The 18,564-nt window shown below is 27.9% G+C and overlaps 1 protein-coding gene across 3 annotated transcripts; it reads right to left on the reverse strand.

The window, feature by feature from the left end:
• Positions 1–3,248: 3,248 nt before the first annotated feature.
• LOC126838094 (rhodopsin, GQ-coupled-like) lies at positions 3,249–17,552 on the reverse strand. 3 transcript variants are annotated; one of them, XM_050572213.1, is made up of 10 exons: positions 17,217–17,552; positions 13,347–13,457; positions 11,735–11,868; positions 11,142–11,272; positions 10,275–10,420; positions 7,959–8,235; positions 7,512–7,726; positions 5,348–5,640; positions 5,142–5,263; positions 3,249–3,922 (listed from the first exon to the last, which is right to left on the reverse strand). In XM_050572213.1, the coding sequence occupies exons 2-10, from the start codon at positions 13,389–13,391 to the stop codon at positions 3,828–3,830; spliced, it is 1,458 nt and encodes a 485-aa protein (XP_050428170.1). In that variant the 5' UTR covers positions 13,392–13,457; positions 17,217–17,552; the 3' UTR covers positions 3,249–3,827. The 3 variants fall into 3 exon arrangements, with proteins under 3 accessions (XP_050428170.1, XP_050428171.1, XP_050428172.1); XM_050572215.1 differs by having other exon boundaries at positions 3,824–3,919; XM_050572214.1 differs by lacking the exon at positions 13,347–13,457.
• Between the last annotated feature and the right edge of the window lie 1,012 nt (positions 17,553–18,564).

An 18,564-nucleotide genomic window follows, 5' to 3' on the forward strand; every position in this document is an offset into this window, starting at 1 on the left:
AAAATAACACCAATTATTTTGCCACTTGCGAGAATTTAGAAAAATTAACTAATGAACAAAACAACAAGTATGTGTGTAATATGTATGTAGATTGTGGGTCTTTGTTACTATTTATATGAATTATTTTTAAAACTATTGACGGCAGATAATTATCGAAGTGAACGGTTCATAGATATAGACATACACATTATATATTTTGTTAATTATGTAATTCATTATATCCGTAAAAATGTTTAAAACTATTACAATAGTTTTTGTTTAAATTTAGATAATTGGGATACGGTTATACGATTATTTAATATGAAGATAACTATATTAATGTGTATCTAGGTGGTTTAATAGATAAATAATATTTCTGGAGTTAAATTTAAAGGTAGGTACTGAAAATACTGTGCATTATAAATTGTTATAACAGTTTATTTTTAATTTGATTGGAGGGACTTACCCCCCCTTAAAAATACGACCTTGAGTTTAAGGGCCTCTTTTCGGTTTATGAAGGTAGCGTCGGTCATAAGCTAGGCTGTCGCTGTGGATGAAGTCTAGTCACGCCTGTGGTTTAAAAGATATCGTGGGTCCTGATACAAAAATAAAAACATCATTGTAAATACAATACCTCAGCTCCGCATCCAAGCTAAAATAGGCGATGAAGTAATTATTGAATTTTTGCACGTTTTTCACGGATTGTGTGAGATGGGACATGAGTTCGAGGGGGGCGTTCAATGAAAGTGATCCAATCCCAGCGTGCTAGCAAACACGAGTCGCTGCTACCAAGGTGATTTCTATTTATTTTTCTCTCAAGTTGTCTTGGCAGTGGGAAAGAAAAATTTTGCTAACATTTTTTACAAAATCTTTTTAATTCAGTTTTATTGATTTTTTAAATTGTATTTTAAAAATATTTTATCTATTATAAATTAAACGTAATGAACAATTATTTATTTTATTAATAACAAATGATAATGTTTATTATTAAACACATAAAATTATAACTAAATAATACATAACTTAATTTATATATATATATATATATTAAATAAAGAGTAAAATTTAAAGTTTAATCACAGTAATATAAAGCAACGTGTAGTATTAGCAACGCTCATAAAATTTAAATGTGTATTATAGGTATAGCTTTATAAAATTATAATATACATAAAATGTCTTGTATTAAAATAAAATCTATTATAAAAAAAAAAAAAAAAAATAAAATGTTTTTAAACTGAACAATCTATCGAATAATATCCGATATGAAATCAACAATGCCTATAAAGCACTTGTCGGCCATCTCATAACGATCATTTATGGTGGATAACATGAAAAATTCATGTTGCAAGTGTAATCTTTTCTGCCACCGTAGTCACAAAAAGCTCCAAATTTTCGAAATTTACCATTTTCGAGGAATAATATTATAATAATTAAAAACTACTGGGTGGAAATTCAAATTTTGACCACCATCAAAAAAAATCTAACAGAGTATCTCGAAAAATATGGGGTTTCCATTTAATTTTCAAAAGTTGATATCACTCATGTGCAAATCACTTAGAGTAAAATTCTGTATTTAGACATAAAATTACACCTAATAACTTTCAAAAGTCATACAAGTCAAAATATAAGAAAATCAAAAGCGGGTCTTAAAATCAAGGGGCTCCAAACTGTTTAAACACCCAGTATAATTACTATGTACGGTTATATGGATAACGCTTAAAGTTTTAAATGCGGGTCCCGGATATTGTATTTTGGTGAGGTTAACTTAACAAAAGGCCTCAATAAATGTTCTCGACTAAAACACGACGACTACTGATCTCATTACGCGCTAAGCACATTCTAACCTTTAAAAGTCTTAGGCAAATAAGTACAATTAATTAATCTCTAATTATGTTTTGTGTAAGCGAGTGTGGAAATTGGGAAGTTTAAAAATGTTTAGGTATATTTTTAATTTTAATAAATGTTTGTATTTATTACATGTATTAATGTATACTTAGATTTTAAGTATAATTAAGCAATACAGCCTATATCGGCAAAATTAATGCATTCTGTATACATCTGAATAATTTTGATAAGTAGGTAGTTAAAAAGAGAACTGCAGCAAAGCAATACTGTAATATATTATTCAACACACATACTTCTATTCGAGTTTCTGCACGGATAAATATATTTTGCTCTTTAATATTATGGCACTATGCTAATTTAAGTATTTTTATACTTTCCTGTGAAAAAAAGTGTTGCTCTAAAATGTTTTATGGTGCTAACAGAAAATAGTACCTAAACAAATAAAACAAATGAAATGCAATGGTATTGAACCATTGATGTCATCATTTAACTGTTACAACTGAGATTACATGAAATTACATGCATCATAAGATGTATGTGACAACTGACCAATGACAGAAAAACTTACTTTCATGTTATTTGTCAGTATATAGAATGACCTATGATTTAAGTATATATGATATATAAATTTAATAGGTATTCTAAAAGGAGAAATAAAATAGACTTTATTTTAACCGGTACAGTCACTTTTTTATTCAAACATTATCAAATATGTTAATAACGATCAACACTATTAGAGTTTTATAAGATGTTTTGATTTTACAGAAAAATATAAACTAAGAAGTTATTTAAACTATTTAAACACACAAAAATATACAATAATTAACGTTTAAACTAAAACAAACATACATTAAAACATGAAAAATTATATATTTTAAAAATATGATTTATAATATTTATTATAAATATATTTAATATATAGGTATTTAACATCACAATATTATGTGTAAAAGTAATCCAAAGAATGCAAAACACAAACATTCTTCGAAAATATTTATATTCTATGTTCCAAAATTTTAATATTCTACTTAATATAGCAAAATAAATACAAAAATATGTAAATGGATGCAGAAAAACTTGTTAAATGTAAAATTCTATGTAATATTATGTTAATACGTACAGTCTATGTACGACTGGAAAACATTTTGAAATATTTACATGGTTTACTGTTACACCTATTTTTAAAAATTAGCTATTAGGCAAAGCCAATTTGTAAATATATGAGTAACCGTAAAACTATATACCTTATACAGGCTATTACCAATTAATAACTTAGTTTTTATTGCACTATACTTGTTTATTCCCAGCGATTATTTTAGGAAATTTTTTTTTTTTTTAATAACTCAACAAATTTAAATATAATAGAATTTATTTCATAGTCAATAAATAATATACCATTATACTTTTAATTGTGCACTCCCTATAAACTGGCTAAATACAAATAAAAACCTATACAACAGTTCACTGGGTTATCTTAAATGATTCGATAATACTATTATAATTACATAATTGTAAGTGCGAGTAATAGCTAAAAAATAAAATAAATAATATCGATGGTGTAGCAGTGCACAAATGTCGTAAGCGCATATTTTTGGAAAATAAAAGTTGTATGAAATTATCTATGTATTATAACGGTATGGTATTATGAATTTTCAAACTTTTTGCTTGTAAAAATGTTAAAAATTCACTTATGACATTTGTGCGTTATGCTTGATCCTTAAAAATACATACGAGTAACTTAATTTTGCCACTTACTATTACCACATAAACGAGCTATATCAATAAACAATTGTATGTTATTTGAATACTTATAATAATTATACAATGTAATTCATTTTTCCCTTTTGGAATTACTAAATAGTTAAAAAAATATTGGAGCATGAACTACTAAATAGTTTTTTTTTAGAATTATACGCTATTGATTGAGTTTAATTCTTTGTTATGAAACTAATAAATTAAAATTCGAATTTCAATAATTGATCTGACAGATATGTTTTTGTCTCTCAATCTTTTTGGTTTTCATTCAACTCGTTGTCATTGGTCGGTGTAACTGGGACTGAAGTCATAACAACAGTTTTACTGCTATCTTGCGACTCTACTAAAAATTGTTTTTAAAAGCTTAGTATTTTTTTCAAAAATAAAGTACAGCGTAAATAGTGGATAGATTTATATAGTGGAATGAAAAAAAAATATATTACGATATTAAGGAAAGGCCAATAAATGTGTAGTTTTGAAAAAGTACACAGAGCATAAAAAAAAAAATGGGTGAATAAGTGGAATGATACGTCTCTTTGACGTTAAACCCTTAATGATTTTTAACACGCTTATATTAGCTTCACTTGTATGTATGTTTGTATGTAACTATGTAACTAAAAGAGATAGGCAACCGAACGTACATGCGTGTATTCATTGTTGTTTACCTGAAGTTTTCAAGTAATAGAGACACGTATGTACTAGAATTAAAAAACACGATTTTAAAGCACATCGAACTAAAAAGTGGAAAATAAAAAAATATAGTTTAAGAAAACTAAAAACACGCTTAAATAGTAAAAAATCTAAAAAGTAGAAAATAATTTTCAATATAGAAATCAATTAATAAAAAATAAATAGTATTATTGTGAAAAAAGTGTGGGGCGCTTTTCAAGAACTAATATATGTAGCACCCCACGCTTTTTTCACAATAATACTATTTATTTTTTATTAATTGATTTCTATATTGAAAATTTTTATTAATTGATTTCTATATTGAAAATTATTTTCTACTTTTTAGTTTTTTTACTATTTAAGCGTGTTTTTAGTTTTTTTAAACTATATTTTTGAATAATAAAAATAACTCGAGAGTAAATAATAAAGAACAGTTTTTAGGCCAGCGATATTTGGATTTAGACACCAAAATAAATAAAATGGAAGTGTAATATTTAATGAGTATGAGTCTAAGGAAAATGAGTTTAAAAATTAGTTTAATAGGGATATAGTAGATCTTATTAACAAATAAAATAAAACAAATCTAGATTTGGATGATTCGAGCATGTTTCGAGGAGGATAGGACTTAAGAGACATAAATGTAATGATAATAATGAATGTAGTAATGTAAATGTGAGCCCCCCGCTCGCAGGGGTAAAGGTTCTTACAAAAAAACAGTATTTATATATATATATACATATGTGAATAAACGATGACGGCTAATAAGGGGAAGTCATGTGAAAAACAGTTCCCCCTCATTGGTTCTGTATTTAAAAAAAAAATAATAATAATGAATGTAATAGGTAAAAGAGAAGTACAAAATAGGTATTTTAAAATATATTTATGTTACTCACATGAGCTGATCTTTGCGTTAATGCTTATACTTCTGACCGTTGATGAGACTACTTTGAATGGAACTTTATCGATTTGTATGATCGTCGATCCTTTATCGGGTTCCATAGTCAGCGTTAAACTACTGTAGTAGATATATTATATTAAATTAATAAAAACTTGTAAAAATAATTTTCTTTTTTGACCGGAAATTTTGCTTAGCACTAACCGGCAGTCGGGCTCACTATAGTAGTCCAAGTATATAGAATCTTTGTTTGGTTTGGCTATACGATGCCGCACGCACTTCAATTCGATAACGTTAGATTTGTTGTCCAGAGGATCTGAGAATAGAGCAAATTTGTTTAGGCAATTGGCGGTCAGTCTGTTGTTGCGTACAGGAGGAGGACATAAATCTGCATGGCTTTGGCCTATCGTCGTGCATCCGGAAATAAACTGTCGGACCGACGACCGGAAATGTGGGTGTGTTAGACCGTATATGATCGGATTATACACAACCGACGCCTAGAAAAACCATTTAATTTTAAGCTTAGAAAAGGTCATTAATTAAAGATGATATTTGTAATATAAAAATTATTAGAAATTCTTAAATTACCAATAATTCGCAAGTATGACTAAAGAAAAATTACATGTCACGTTCAGTTGAGAAATTACGGGATAGATTAGAAGGGTTTAGGGATTATCTTTTTTTGGTATTTTCGTTATTTTCGTTTGTAAACTAAACAAAGATCATAAACGTAAAATAATTTGTTTGGAGAAATCGGTTCAATGGTGTAGGAAACATCGTGGGTCCAGACACAAAAAATAAGACTATACCATTGTCAAAAATCAATACTTTCTCAGCTCCGCGTTGAAGCTAAAACTATAATTAAAGTTGTTTAACATTGTGGCCGTTTCCGTTTTCCGCCCAAACGACCCTCGACCGTTATCACCATAGCCGTTTTCCGCCAAAATAAATCAAAATTTGATACCTTAATTTTTTTTCAGAACCTCTGAAAGTAAATCTATAATATCATGTACTGTTTTTTGATTACAGGCTAAATTAATAATTATTAATTTGTTTCTTGACAGCACTGTATTCTGCTATAAGATTACCCTTAATCTTATACCTACTAATTATAATACTGACGAGTTTATAATTATTATTTGTTGTGATCATTTTAGCCGTACACTTTTTGACGTAGCACCTCCATCGTGTAATGTAATTTTTAGCTGTATACGCCTAGTCGTTTGAAATTGAAATTTGAAATTGTTATAAATTAGCATAACATGCTCACGGTTACTCGTAATTATTAAAATTTTTTTCCAAAATTATAAAAAAATGGCACTTTACATTATAAAATTCAATTATTATTTAAACCCAGTGTGATATTGACTGGTCTGTGACCAAAGAATCACCCTGTATAAAACGCAATTAAAATTGATTAGAAGGAAATTTATTACAAAAAAATGAGTAGCGAGTGATATTTTAGACTTCAGTATTATAAGTTGAAATTTAAAAGATTGAATGATAACAACTTGAAATGGTTGAAAAAGATTTTTAATCAACTACTTTCCAGTTGTTATTATTTTCTTTTTATCAAATATCTAGGAATTATTTTTGAAGTTATTGAGCGTTTGGCCCATTTCTTTGTTTCAAGTTAAACGATTTCATGCATAAGCGTTACTCTAAGTTTAGTGACGAATTTGTACAACTTTAAAAGTCAAGGAATGTGTTTATATCTTTGGTGTTAAATGTTGTCTTTTGTCTACTCTTAACCATATTTATCAAGAATGTAACCGCTTTCTCTTTAGTCATTTCAAAAAGTCTTGACGTTTTTTACATAGGTAAGCAATTTATTTGATACCGATATAATGAGAAAAAAAATATATCTTTCTAGTGGAAAATAAATTAGATAATGAACATGTCTCTTGGCTTGCACAAATTGTTGTAGAACCTAGCCAAAAGACATGTTTATGTCAAAAAGTAACCTCTATGTAGTTACTTTTTGACATCGATTCGAGTCTTTGACATTTATTGAAGACTAAATATTAAATTAGCATAATTTTGTAGAAAGTTTGTAATGTGATTTATATAACAATGTATTTCACTAAAAAATGATATTTTTTTCCATCCAGAGCTATTTAGTAGTTTTTATTAATAAAACAACATAATTTGTATTTTATTTCCTCGTCCAAACACATTATTGCTATCATTCCTTAAATACGTATTAGGTACCTAATTATTATTCAATTTTATTATTATTATATTCATTAAATTATATAATTTAGTACTTAAATTTATAATACCGTACTTATTGATCGAATAAAATAAGACAACGATTTAAATGAGTTATTACATAACAGACCTAAATAGTATAGACATTTAGACATACCTTAGCGCATAATGCTGGTAACGCAGAAATCCAGGGTGTTATGAGTTGTTGATCACCAAATTGTCCTATTGCTGTGACAACAGCGTATGGCGTCCAAGAGATCATAAACAACGCAATAAGGACTAAAATGATGTATGACGTTCTGAAAGCAGATCGAATTGGAACTGCTTGATCTCGTCTAGCAACATTCAATGCCAGCCTACAATCCAAGCTATCTGAAATAGTTTTTTGTAGTTTATACAGTTTTCAGATTTTGTATATTATCTTTTTTGTATCTGTATATATATATATTTATATATTATATCTTTATAAATTAAATATGAATATTAAAACTTTTACACATACATTATGAATTATTACATTTTTAAAATAAGTATATTTATTATAGATGAATAATTGTTGAGTAAAAAATTAAGTGATTTATTTATTTATTTTTAGTTATCTTACCTGTACCCATTGCTCTAATGTTGCTGTTACAATCTGCCATTTCTTTGTTATGGTCCAAAATAGATACGATGATGAATATGTAACAATACGTAATGATAGAGACTGGAATAATAAATCCGAGAACTAACATGTAAATATAAAAAATACGATTCCAAAGCGTTTTGTCAGTGTAGTTCCACGAGCATGATGTATTAAAACCTTCCAGTACGTACTCAGACCAACCGAAAAGTGGAGGAACCGTTATCATTAGGCAGTATATCCAAACTACCATACAGACCTTAAAAATTATAAATAGAACAAATGGTTTACAATAGTTTTTCATAATTAATGTTTAAGTCAGGGTTCCAAAATAACTGCGCACTTTTATAAAAGTCTCAAAACGAACTTTCTTATGAGAACTCAATTTTAAGAACATTTATAATAAAAGTTCTTCCAATAACTTTTTAGTTTTTTATAATAAACGTTTTCATCATTAAAGTTGTCAAATTATCTATAATCATCATAAAATATTTAAAACAAAATATTTGTATTCAGGTAATGTTATGCTTACAATATTAATTATTTACAATGAAATATTGTATCAACTATAAAACAATATTTTGTCGAGACCGACCATGTTCTGTAAGAATTAAATTTAAAAAAAAGACGTCTTGACTTTATAATTTAATTTCGTTTTGTCATAAAAAAAAATGCATAGAATATACAGGGTGGTCCACGAAGATTTGACAAATGAAATATCTTTTGTTCTATAGAATATTTTTAAGATTTTTTTTTTAATAATTTATACTCATTTACGCTATAAGCACCACGGTTTTTATTGCACTTCACTGTTTTAATTTTTTAAATAATTTTTTTTTTGTTACGTTTTTGTTTTTATTTTCAAGATAGCCATTTTATTTAGAATAGTTTTTAAAAAAGATTTAGTGAACAAAAATTGCATTTTTATTCATACATTTAAAAGTTATACTCATTTGAAATTGATGAAAATTTGAAAATTTCTCTCCGCGTTTATTGTGTCGGCCATCTAAATGTGTTATTAAATCAAAATTGTTCATCTTTACATTTTACCAAAGCTTTTTTTTACTGATTAAACGGATATCTACAATATAAAAATGACTGATATTGGACTAACCACACTCGTCTAGACGTATTTTGCAGGGAGTTTATAGACTTTGAACACAGAATAGATAACATTCTTTAAATCAAATATAGCGAGTAAAAAAAATCTTTAATTTCAAATTATATTATAAATATTTACTACCATAAGTAAGATGTAAGTGGTCGGCATTGAAATAGAAGGGGGGCACTTAGTTGAGAGTGAAAAAAAATCTACGAAAAACAGTATAATACAGAAATTACAGACACTGGGTTGTACAAAAAAATGAAGTACCCTCTAAAATGTTGTCCAAAATACGGCACTGGCGATACCTACTGATCAGCTTGCATGTAAATACTTTTATGTGAGAACTTATATTTTATATGTTCTAGTAAGAACTTCTATTATCAGAACTTTTGTGAACTTTAGTGACACTTCTTGATCTTTTATCAAAAAGTTATTTTAATAAAAGTTTTTGTTAGACTTTTATCAAAAAGTTAATTTAATAAATGTTCTTGTGAAACAGTTAAACTAGAACTATTTGAAAAAGTATAGTAACTGTTTCGTACCCTGGATTAAGTTATTTTAAAAGTTTCTTTTTACAAATACTTGTGTGTTACATTTTAAATCGAAATTGGATGGATCTTTTAAAGCTTCTCATTAATTTTGATGCAAAGTCCATTAACAACAATTAATTTGTACGTCATAATTATAATTTTTATCTCCGTCGTTGTAACGTTTTTTATCACTTTTAAAATGGAGAGAGAGTCAAATTATTGTTCTTTTATTGCTTTTAACACACAACTAAATTAATAAACAATAACGCAGTTTAACAGTATAATTATAGTATTATTTAGCTTCTGTTTATTGAATAGACCGTTATCTAGAAATCGATTTCTTTATCCTTTTATGTAAACCAATAATAACTTGCCCTTTTTACCCTTTATCCAGTAGGTAACTTAACAAGAATCTATAGTCAGACTGTGTTTTCGATATCAGCGCCTGGGACAGGAAAGCTATATACCATTTTATACATTGTTGGATTTGAGTTAAAATAGTACTACAGGTAACTTGCAACTTGCATGCAAATGATTATAATGTATAATCATATGTTAGAAAAATATGACCGCCGATCGGTTTACAATAAAACAGTAAACACAGTTAAATAAATAAAACGTTGCACGAGAATAATAAATAAATTAAAAAGTATTTTTTTGTACCTTGTTCGCACCTTGACGAGTCAGCTTCCAAGATCCTGAAACTGGTTTTGCTGTTATCACCATATATCTTTCAACGGCAATAGTAGAAAGAGTAACTATTGACACTAAGCCAAATTGACCAACTCCGAATGCGTATATATTACACCCTTAAAATATAGTATACCAGTTATTTAATAACAATTATTAATAATAGTTTTATTGTTTTTTGATGATTTATATAGAGTCTATATACATTTTTATATGTATACACATCGATTTAGGGAGTGAGACCAAAAATATATCATTATTTTTTTTTCTCATATGGCTAAGGAACGCCCTAATATAGACCGCATAGATAATGTTTCAACATTTAGGAATTTAATTTTAACCAATTTGTACATATTATTATATAACTAGTATATATTATTGTACCATAAGAATCTAATATTTGTTTAAAATTCTTAACTAGTTATTTTATGCAGGTATGCCAATGACATTGTTTATTTATGTTCAGATTCAAGTTTAAGCTTATTTTTTTTGTATTGATTTTATATCCCTTTTATCGTAAATAATGGAGTGAATTGGAATTTTGAAAGAAAAACAAATTAGAAGTTAGAAATGCACGAACAAAATTCTAGCATTTTTTGCCTTTTTGAAAAGGTAGTAAATACTTATATTTTGTGTTTTTATAAATTAATGATTTTTTTTTTTTTATTCATATTAAATATTGTATAAATAATACAATATTTATACAATATTTAATATGCATATTGCATATAGAGTGACTACAAAAATTGTATTTTATTGTGTACATATTTTATAAAATTATGATATATTATGTAACTTTTTTAATTAAATTCCGTATTTTACTTCTAATATCATACTTACCAAAATCGTCGAAAACCCATTTTTGCTTAAAAGATGACACTGCGGGCATGAAATGTAATATAGAAGTTGCAAAGTCGGCCGACGCAAGATTTAAAACAAATGAAGAAAAAGGACCTCTTAATCGTCTTACCCTGAAAATAATTAATAATTAAACATCAAACATCGGTATTTTATTACAGAAAACAATTTTTCAAAATATATGTAGCAAATTTAAAAAGTAGTTTTTAGTTAGATTAGATTGGGTGACAGTTTTTGTAATTTTTGTGTAAAACAAAACCAACAATAATAATAATCGTCCTTTTTTTAAAAAAAATAGTTTATATTAACACCTAATAAAAAGATTAACTTTAAAACATGCCTAATCTAGTAAAGTTTGACTGAGGGATGTACAAAAAATCGCTGATATAAAAATTCATACCAATACTGTCACTTTTGATGGTTTTGCCATTAAAAAAAACTAATGTAATATATTGTGGCCTCAATATGTCGGTCTAAAATTATCAAAACGATTATTTTAATTATTGGTTATAATAAATTATAATATAATAGATAATACAATTTTATTGCTATGTTAGGAGATAAATTGTTATTACCTGGTAAACACGAATAGTACCAAACCGTTTCCAAGTAATCCCACAATTCCTATTACAGTTAACAAAATTCCATAGGAGAAATATGTCATCGGACTAGCCAATTCATTGTTGTCTGCATCATAACATCTTTTATTCTGAAACATATATATTTAACATATATATTATACAACAGCAGATATTTTAGACTATTTTGATATTTTTATTCACTCATTGTGTGGACAATATTGTATTTTCTGTGTTATAACTTATAAGTAAAACATTTGTATTCACGTTTAGCTGCGGTCGGGAGTAGCATTGGACTTTTTTTTACATTAACTAGACTTTGAAAGTATTGTAGTCGTTTAATAGTTTCATGTAATACGCAAAAAAAATAGCAAAAAGCATTTCTTTCTCAGAAAATAATAAATTTATTACTATAAATCATATAATATGGTATTAATTTATTCTGAAATCCTGTGAAAAATAATTATCCATACGTCAAAACTGTAATGTGTTTTATATTACCTTTAGTCTAGGTCATAAGCTCTTTCCATGGAACAACGTTTTCCCCTCCATTACAATGCAGACAGCAGAGTAAGGTGTAAAATTAACATTTCAAAATATCATAAAATGTTGAGTTATTGTTTTTTACTTGTATATAAATATTTTAAAATAATCCGCCCCAAACAAACAAAGAAATTAACTAGTATTTGTAAAAATAAATTATGAAAATAAATTAATTTTAAAAAATACGAACAATAGGATAAATGTATATACTATAATAGTTTATTCGCAGAACTTTAAATAATTTATAAAATTGGACCTTAGGACTTGAGTGGATCAAATTATTTCATAACAAAGTTAGAGAAGTTGACAACTACAATGTCTAGGCTTTATTAATAACACCATTACTGAATTATCAGTTTGCGTCAATATTAGTTTTCTGTGGAGATTTATTTAGATCAATTCCTCTAGATATGTTTTCTTATGCCACAGCTGTTGAACCCTATACGCCTACAGGCAGTTTGTAACAACCTCAAGAAATTCAAACAATTTTTACAAAAACTTTGTCATTATTTAAAAGTGTATTCTTATCAGCTCTTCTCAGCATCCGATCGATTTCGCAGTGAAAAAATTATTCTTAAAAAGAAAAGGAAAATAATATTATGTTTTCAAAAACATAATTTTGTCATGGATGTGTCTTTTGGCTTGGGGTCAACAAGAAAATATGTGCGTCACGCTGAACTTTATCGATGAAATATGGGGATGGAGTTGGAGATGGTTTTTTATCATCAAATTTGTAAAACAAACAAAACATCAAAAAAAGAAACATAATCTTATGCATGTTTAACATAATAAATTATACGCTTGACCATTTGCCAATGTGCACTAGTCAGTTTTGCAAGAAAACGACTTGCATAATTAACTGTAAACCCTAGATCGGGTCTGGACATTTTTTCTTTCATTACAAATCGTTATAAGATGACAGTTATTTAGCTTTTTTAAAAATGAAATCTTATAGTGTAAATTTAACATACCCCAAACTTAATACACTTACTAGTGACTACATTACATATAGTATGTACATATACATACAACTTAACTTACTAAATAGTTGAGAGTCAGTACATACTTCGTTTATACAAATCTTATATGATATTGACATGTTGCTTGACATTGTGTCGTTTCGTTTTCTGTGGTTATCCAGCTCATTTTATCTGCTACATCATCTTTTATCATAACACTAAACAAAATTAAATACCAGTATAATTATTTTTAATAACATAATACCCTTTGTGTAACTACAAATGTTGTTCCGGATTTCTTCCTCAAAACTATGCTGTAATAAAACGTACCTATATTAAAATTAGTGGTGTATTTACAGGGGACAAGAGAACTCCGTCTTATTCAGTGTAACTATTATAAAATCAGTAATTTACACAATTTTGTAAGTCAAACTATTGTTACGTCACAAGAAAATGTTTTCAATATTAAAGTTTTTATTGATCATTGTACCCCCTCCATACAACCCTAAAATCCTATCTACGCCACTAGTTAAAACCTTTTCTATAAACTAACATAATAAATACATCAGCCCCGACCAAATAATATTGTTGATAAGCCTTTACTAAAGTTGTCGAATGAAATTAAAGTCTTTTTAACGATCAATGACCTGGAATAACGTTTAACCCGTAACTATTCATCCGCTAAGTTTTGAAAACAAGACCACTATGTACATTTATGGAGATTAGTTTACCCTGTATTAAAATATGTAGTCCAATATAAAACTTTCGTGACAACTAGGTTTTTAGACCTTTGGTTCTTAAGCTTACACACATGGATTCAACTTCGATGAAAAGTTGTAAAGGTACTGAGATAATATTTAATATTTTGATTTTTATATAATTGACATTTTAACCAGACGTAATTTATTATTTATTGAATCATAGGTGTTATAGACATTCTAGAAAAAAATGTATGCGATTAATATTTTGTCTTTTTTCTCTTAGATACCAAAAGAACTGTATCAAAAAAATACAGTTATTAAATAAAACGATCAAATGAAAAAGAAACATATTTGTTTAGTAGCTTTTAATAATATGTTACCGATTCAGACCTGAAATATCGAAAACGTATAAGGTCTTCACTAAATGTTTTTTATGTAACCTTTTTATACTAAAATAATATCTAATAAGTATAAAATTTTTAACTTTTTCAATAAATAACGACAAATACAAACATTTTAATTAAAAAATTTAATTTATGTACATTTGTGCGTGAGTTTTATTAAAACTATAATATAATGGCCATATTAATTGGAATGTCAATATTTTGAAAGTCTTTCATCGCCAGGGTTCTCGTTTTATATTTTTCGCACAGTTTTTTTAACTGTAAGTTGTACTGTATATCATCGCATCACATGTTTACTTTTATACATTTTCAAGTTATTATGTAAAACAAATAATACGATATTAATATTTTTTTCAAATCTTAACATTGGAAAAATGTCATGCGTAGAAGCGGTTGTTGACGGAGTTCACTATTAAATACAATGCATTATGTGGAATCCGAATAACTGAAATACAATACAAACTAATAATTATTGTTACTGAAATCTCAACTCAACAAGCAATAATGTAATTTGTTGGTATTATAAAAAGTATATTGTGATGTTTTACACGAGTACGTTTTCAAAGTATGAGGTACTTTAAATTCCGTCATATACTTAACAACAAAACATTTTTTTATAGGTATCTTTAAAGGTACTTCATAAATAACTAAAAATGCTTTTTTTGTTTAGAAATGTTTGATTTTAGAATAGAACATTTATTATGTTAGCAAGTTTATATATGAAAAGCTTATAAGCCAAGTAATACATCATACATTTTTTTCTTTATACTTATACCCCTTGAAATTTAGAACCTCGACATAGTAAATATTAAAAGTTAAAGAGTCTGAAAAAATTATGCTTTAAAATAATATGTATGATAAAACTTCCATCGATACTAAAGTGGTTTATATGAATCGGTTATTAATAAAACCTGGACCCAAAACTAAAGTTATGTATATCGTATACCTGATTGAGCCTACATGTAAAAATTAAACATCCGTATTTATTATATAAATAAGCATCCAGGCGCTTATTTGAAGATGATTTTATCGCTTTCAGTTATAATAATTTCTGTAGACCTGTGACCCCACCTCCCCAAAATGCTCCGTCCCATTATGCCCCAACTTCATTGTACTGACTTTTTTAAATTATATGTACTATGTTATTATATGATGTGTTGAAAACAGCAAGTTTACATTATATTTAAATCATGAACACTGTTTTTGAAACTTTGTAGTATCGATTTTCCTTAAAGAATATTACGTTTTTTTTTCAAATGATTGTTTTTTCTTAATGACTTCTGGAGTGTGAATACTGAAGTGTATATTCTTGTAGTTTGTCTCTTACAAAAAAATGTTGGTTCATTTAAATCTTTATAATTCAATTCAATACAATTATTCTTAAATTTAATAGTATTGCAAAGCATATAAAAAAACGAATACCTTTATTCTATAACTTATTGTAATGATTTACAATTTATTTTACTCATTGTCGGTCTTTTTAATTAAAGGATCCTGTGCAACTACCTGTTAAGTTCATTTGATCAAAAACGGTTTTTTCGTGGGAAAATGTTTATGGATAATTGATAAATGATCTATATTTTGGTGGAACAAACAGTAAAATCGGACTAGTACCTACAAAGATACTACAAAACGCATTTTTTCCCACCAATAAATGTGATAAATGGGACAACAGGTTTTTTTACCGTCCGATTTTTTTTCACTCTTGTACAAATCAACAAACAAAAAGTCATTAAAACCCTATGTTATTCAAATGCAAAACTTTGACTGTAAGTATGGAACTACTGACTACAGTAATGACATTTGCATATATTTTTTTTTCATCGGATAGAAGCAACAAAAACATGGAGGCATAACTTTTTGACCTAAGCTAAAATAATGGACAACCTAATAAATAGGGTGGATACTAAATAGGGTGTTAACTGTAGCCTTACACATAACTACACGATTTTTGTATAGAATAATTGTTTTATGCTGAATTAATTGATCTCTAACTTCAGTAATTACTAATTATGAACACTTCTTAGAGTCATTAGAGGTAATTTTTATATTCTATAATTTTCTGCAGTTATAGGATAACGATTATAAGGACACTATTGAATTATTGTTACAGATAAAAATTCGACTTGATAGTTATTGAAAATTAATTATGTATTTAATTAACTGGCGTATAGAGTGTAGGGTAAGAGGTAATAAAAGCAATAGTATAAACATTTTCAAGAAGGTTTGACTTATCTATATTATATTCATTAAAAAAAAAAACAATTTAAATATTAGGCATTGGGATAATAGTTTTGATGTATTTTTTTCATTTTTCTGTAGCTTTTACATCTAATTCAGTTCCTTCACTAACTAATTTTTAGTGGTACTTACTAGGTAGGTAATTTCTAGCTTATGGTTTTACAATTTTCGGACAAGCTATGTAACTGAATGTAATTGTTTTTGTGTACTCTCGTATAAGCCCGAGTGACTATTACCAAATTTGTGAGCACTGAACATGTATGCGTGGCTAAGTAACTTGGTATAGAGTCCTTATATTTTACAAGTTTCACACTTCAATATAAAATTTAAGATATTTTGTTTTTTTCATTCTGTGAGTTATTATTAACTGTATTATATTTGGTAAATCGATCAAATAAAAACCTGAACGTCAAAAGTTTTATCCGCATTTCAACGAAAAAGTGATAGGTTGAAGACATTCACATTTTATAAGCATTTAAAAATATATGATATGAAGATACTAATAGTAATTATTGTAATTTGTAACCTGTTGTAGATAGAACTTTATTTAGATTAACAACGTCGTGGACTAATAATTAATTAGCTATCGTAACTAAAATATATTATTTTTACAAAACCAAAGATTGCGTACCTATTAAACAAGTAATATTCATCAACACTTTTTTCTCGCACGCATTTTTGGCTCTCGTTTTTTGTACTTTGGAGTTATTTTCGCCCGGATTCGATGTAATAATTTGTAATTTGGATGCGTATACCCGGATCCGATGTATTATGTATTTTTAACGCCTTATTACAGTTAAACGATGCACACAAATAACCGTCAAGTACAGCTAAAATAAAACATTTGGAGAAACCGTACACTACCCAAACCGGATGCGAATACGTATATAAATTGTATTAGAAACACCGTACTTAACAACCAATCGAGTTCCGATTGTCAAATCGAAAAAGTGCTTATTGCACCTGTTTGTCCGGAATGCACAATGAACACTGTCGCCGTTGCGAATGAAGGGTATTTGCTTGCCACGGGTGGCGCACAGACACCGAGAATATATATTTATGATTCTACCGTCCCCCAGCTTCGCGCCTAACCCTCGCTCGTCGCCTTCTGTTCGAAACACTTCACCTCTTTTTCTTTTCCGTCAAATTGCAATTTACACTCTTCAAAAGCCGCTGCAGCTGTGATTTTTTCCGACCTTGACCACTTCCTGCATTTTGTGTACGGTCGCTGCCGACCGCGCCAGTTACCAGCACCGAAGGGTAGTGTATGAAATCCGGTTCCTCAGTGTAATTCGATTTTTTCAACCCTTGGCCGCTGTCGCGTTTTGACTCACCGAGCCAATGTAAAGCGTATGCTGTAAGTTCATGTAGTAATAACTAATAATAATACATATATATATGTACCTATATATACCTACATGCTACACGTGACAGTAATGGACGTCCGTCATGTGCAGGTTGTTCTATTCCATGAGGGTACGTCATATTGTTCCATGACCTAATTCAGTAAATATTGAATTTTTCCTTAATACTCTAATATCAAATATTAATAATGTACTTAAAATATAAAATATGACAATGCGTAAAAATAAACTACATTTAGTACATAAACTAAAGTAGGTAGACATTTTTGTTTTAACGACAATTATTCGTGAATCATGAACAAATATTTTCTGAAGTATAGCTTTTTTTGTTTATTTTTTTTAACACCACCACAATAGGGTTAGGTAATAGTAGATTCGGGAAGTCACGAGAGGAATCTTTAGGATCCGATTCCAAACTGTAAATAGTATGATTTGTTGTTAAGGTTTATGATTTCAGTAAAACTATTGCACAATTATTTATATTCTAATATAATTAAGAATAAAAATACGTATTTTTATTTTTCACTTCTTTGTACATAAGCGGAAGCCTCTCGGGCGCCAAAATAAATTAATAAATAGATAGTATTAAGGTATTCAGTATAACTCTGTTCAGAA

The sequence above is a fragment of the Adelges cooleyi genome, unplaced genomic scaffold, assembly GCF_023614345.1.
Source record: "Adelges cooleyi isolate 19-005CV unplaced genomic scaffold, UGA_ACOO_1.1 ACOO_flye_CR_arks_rails_tigmint_CR_PRNA_30, whole genome shotgun sequence".
NCBI classification, from domain to species: Eukaryota; Metazoa; Arthropoda; class Insecta; order Hemiptera; family Adelgidae; genus Adelges; species Adelges cooleyi.

Coding starts and splice junctions, on each gene's coding strand:
- LOC126838094 (XM_050572213.1), bottom strand. CDS start 13,391: ATGTCAAGCAACATGTCAATATCATATAAGATTTGTATAAACGAA. Junction 11,869..13,346: donor ATAAGATTTGTATAAACGAA/GTATGTACTGAC, acceptor TATATGTTTCAG/AATAAAAGATGTTATGATGC. Junction 7,727..7,958: donor CATTAGAGCAATGGGTACAG/GTAAGATAACTA, acceptor AAACTATTTCAG/ATAGCTTGGATTGTAGGCTG.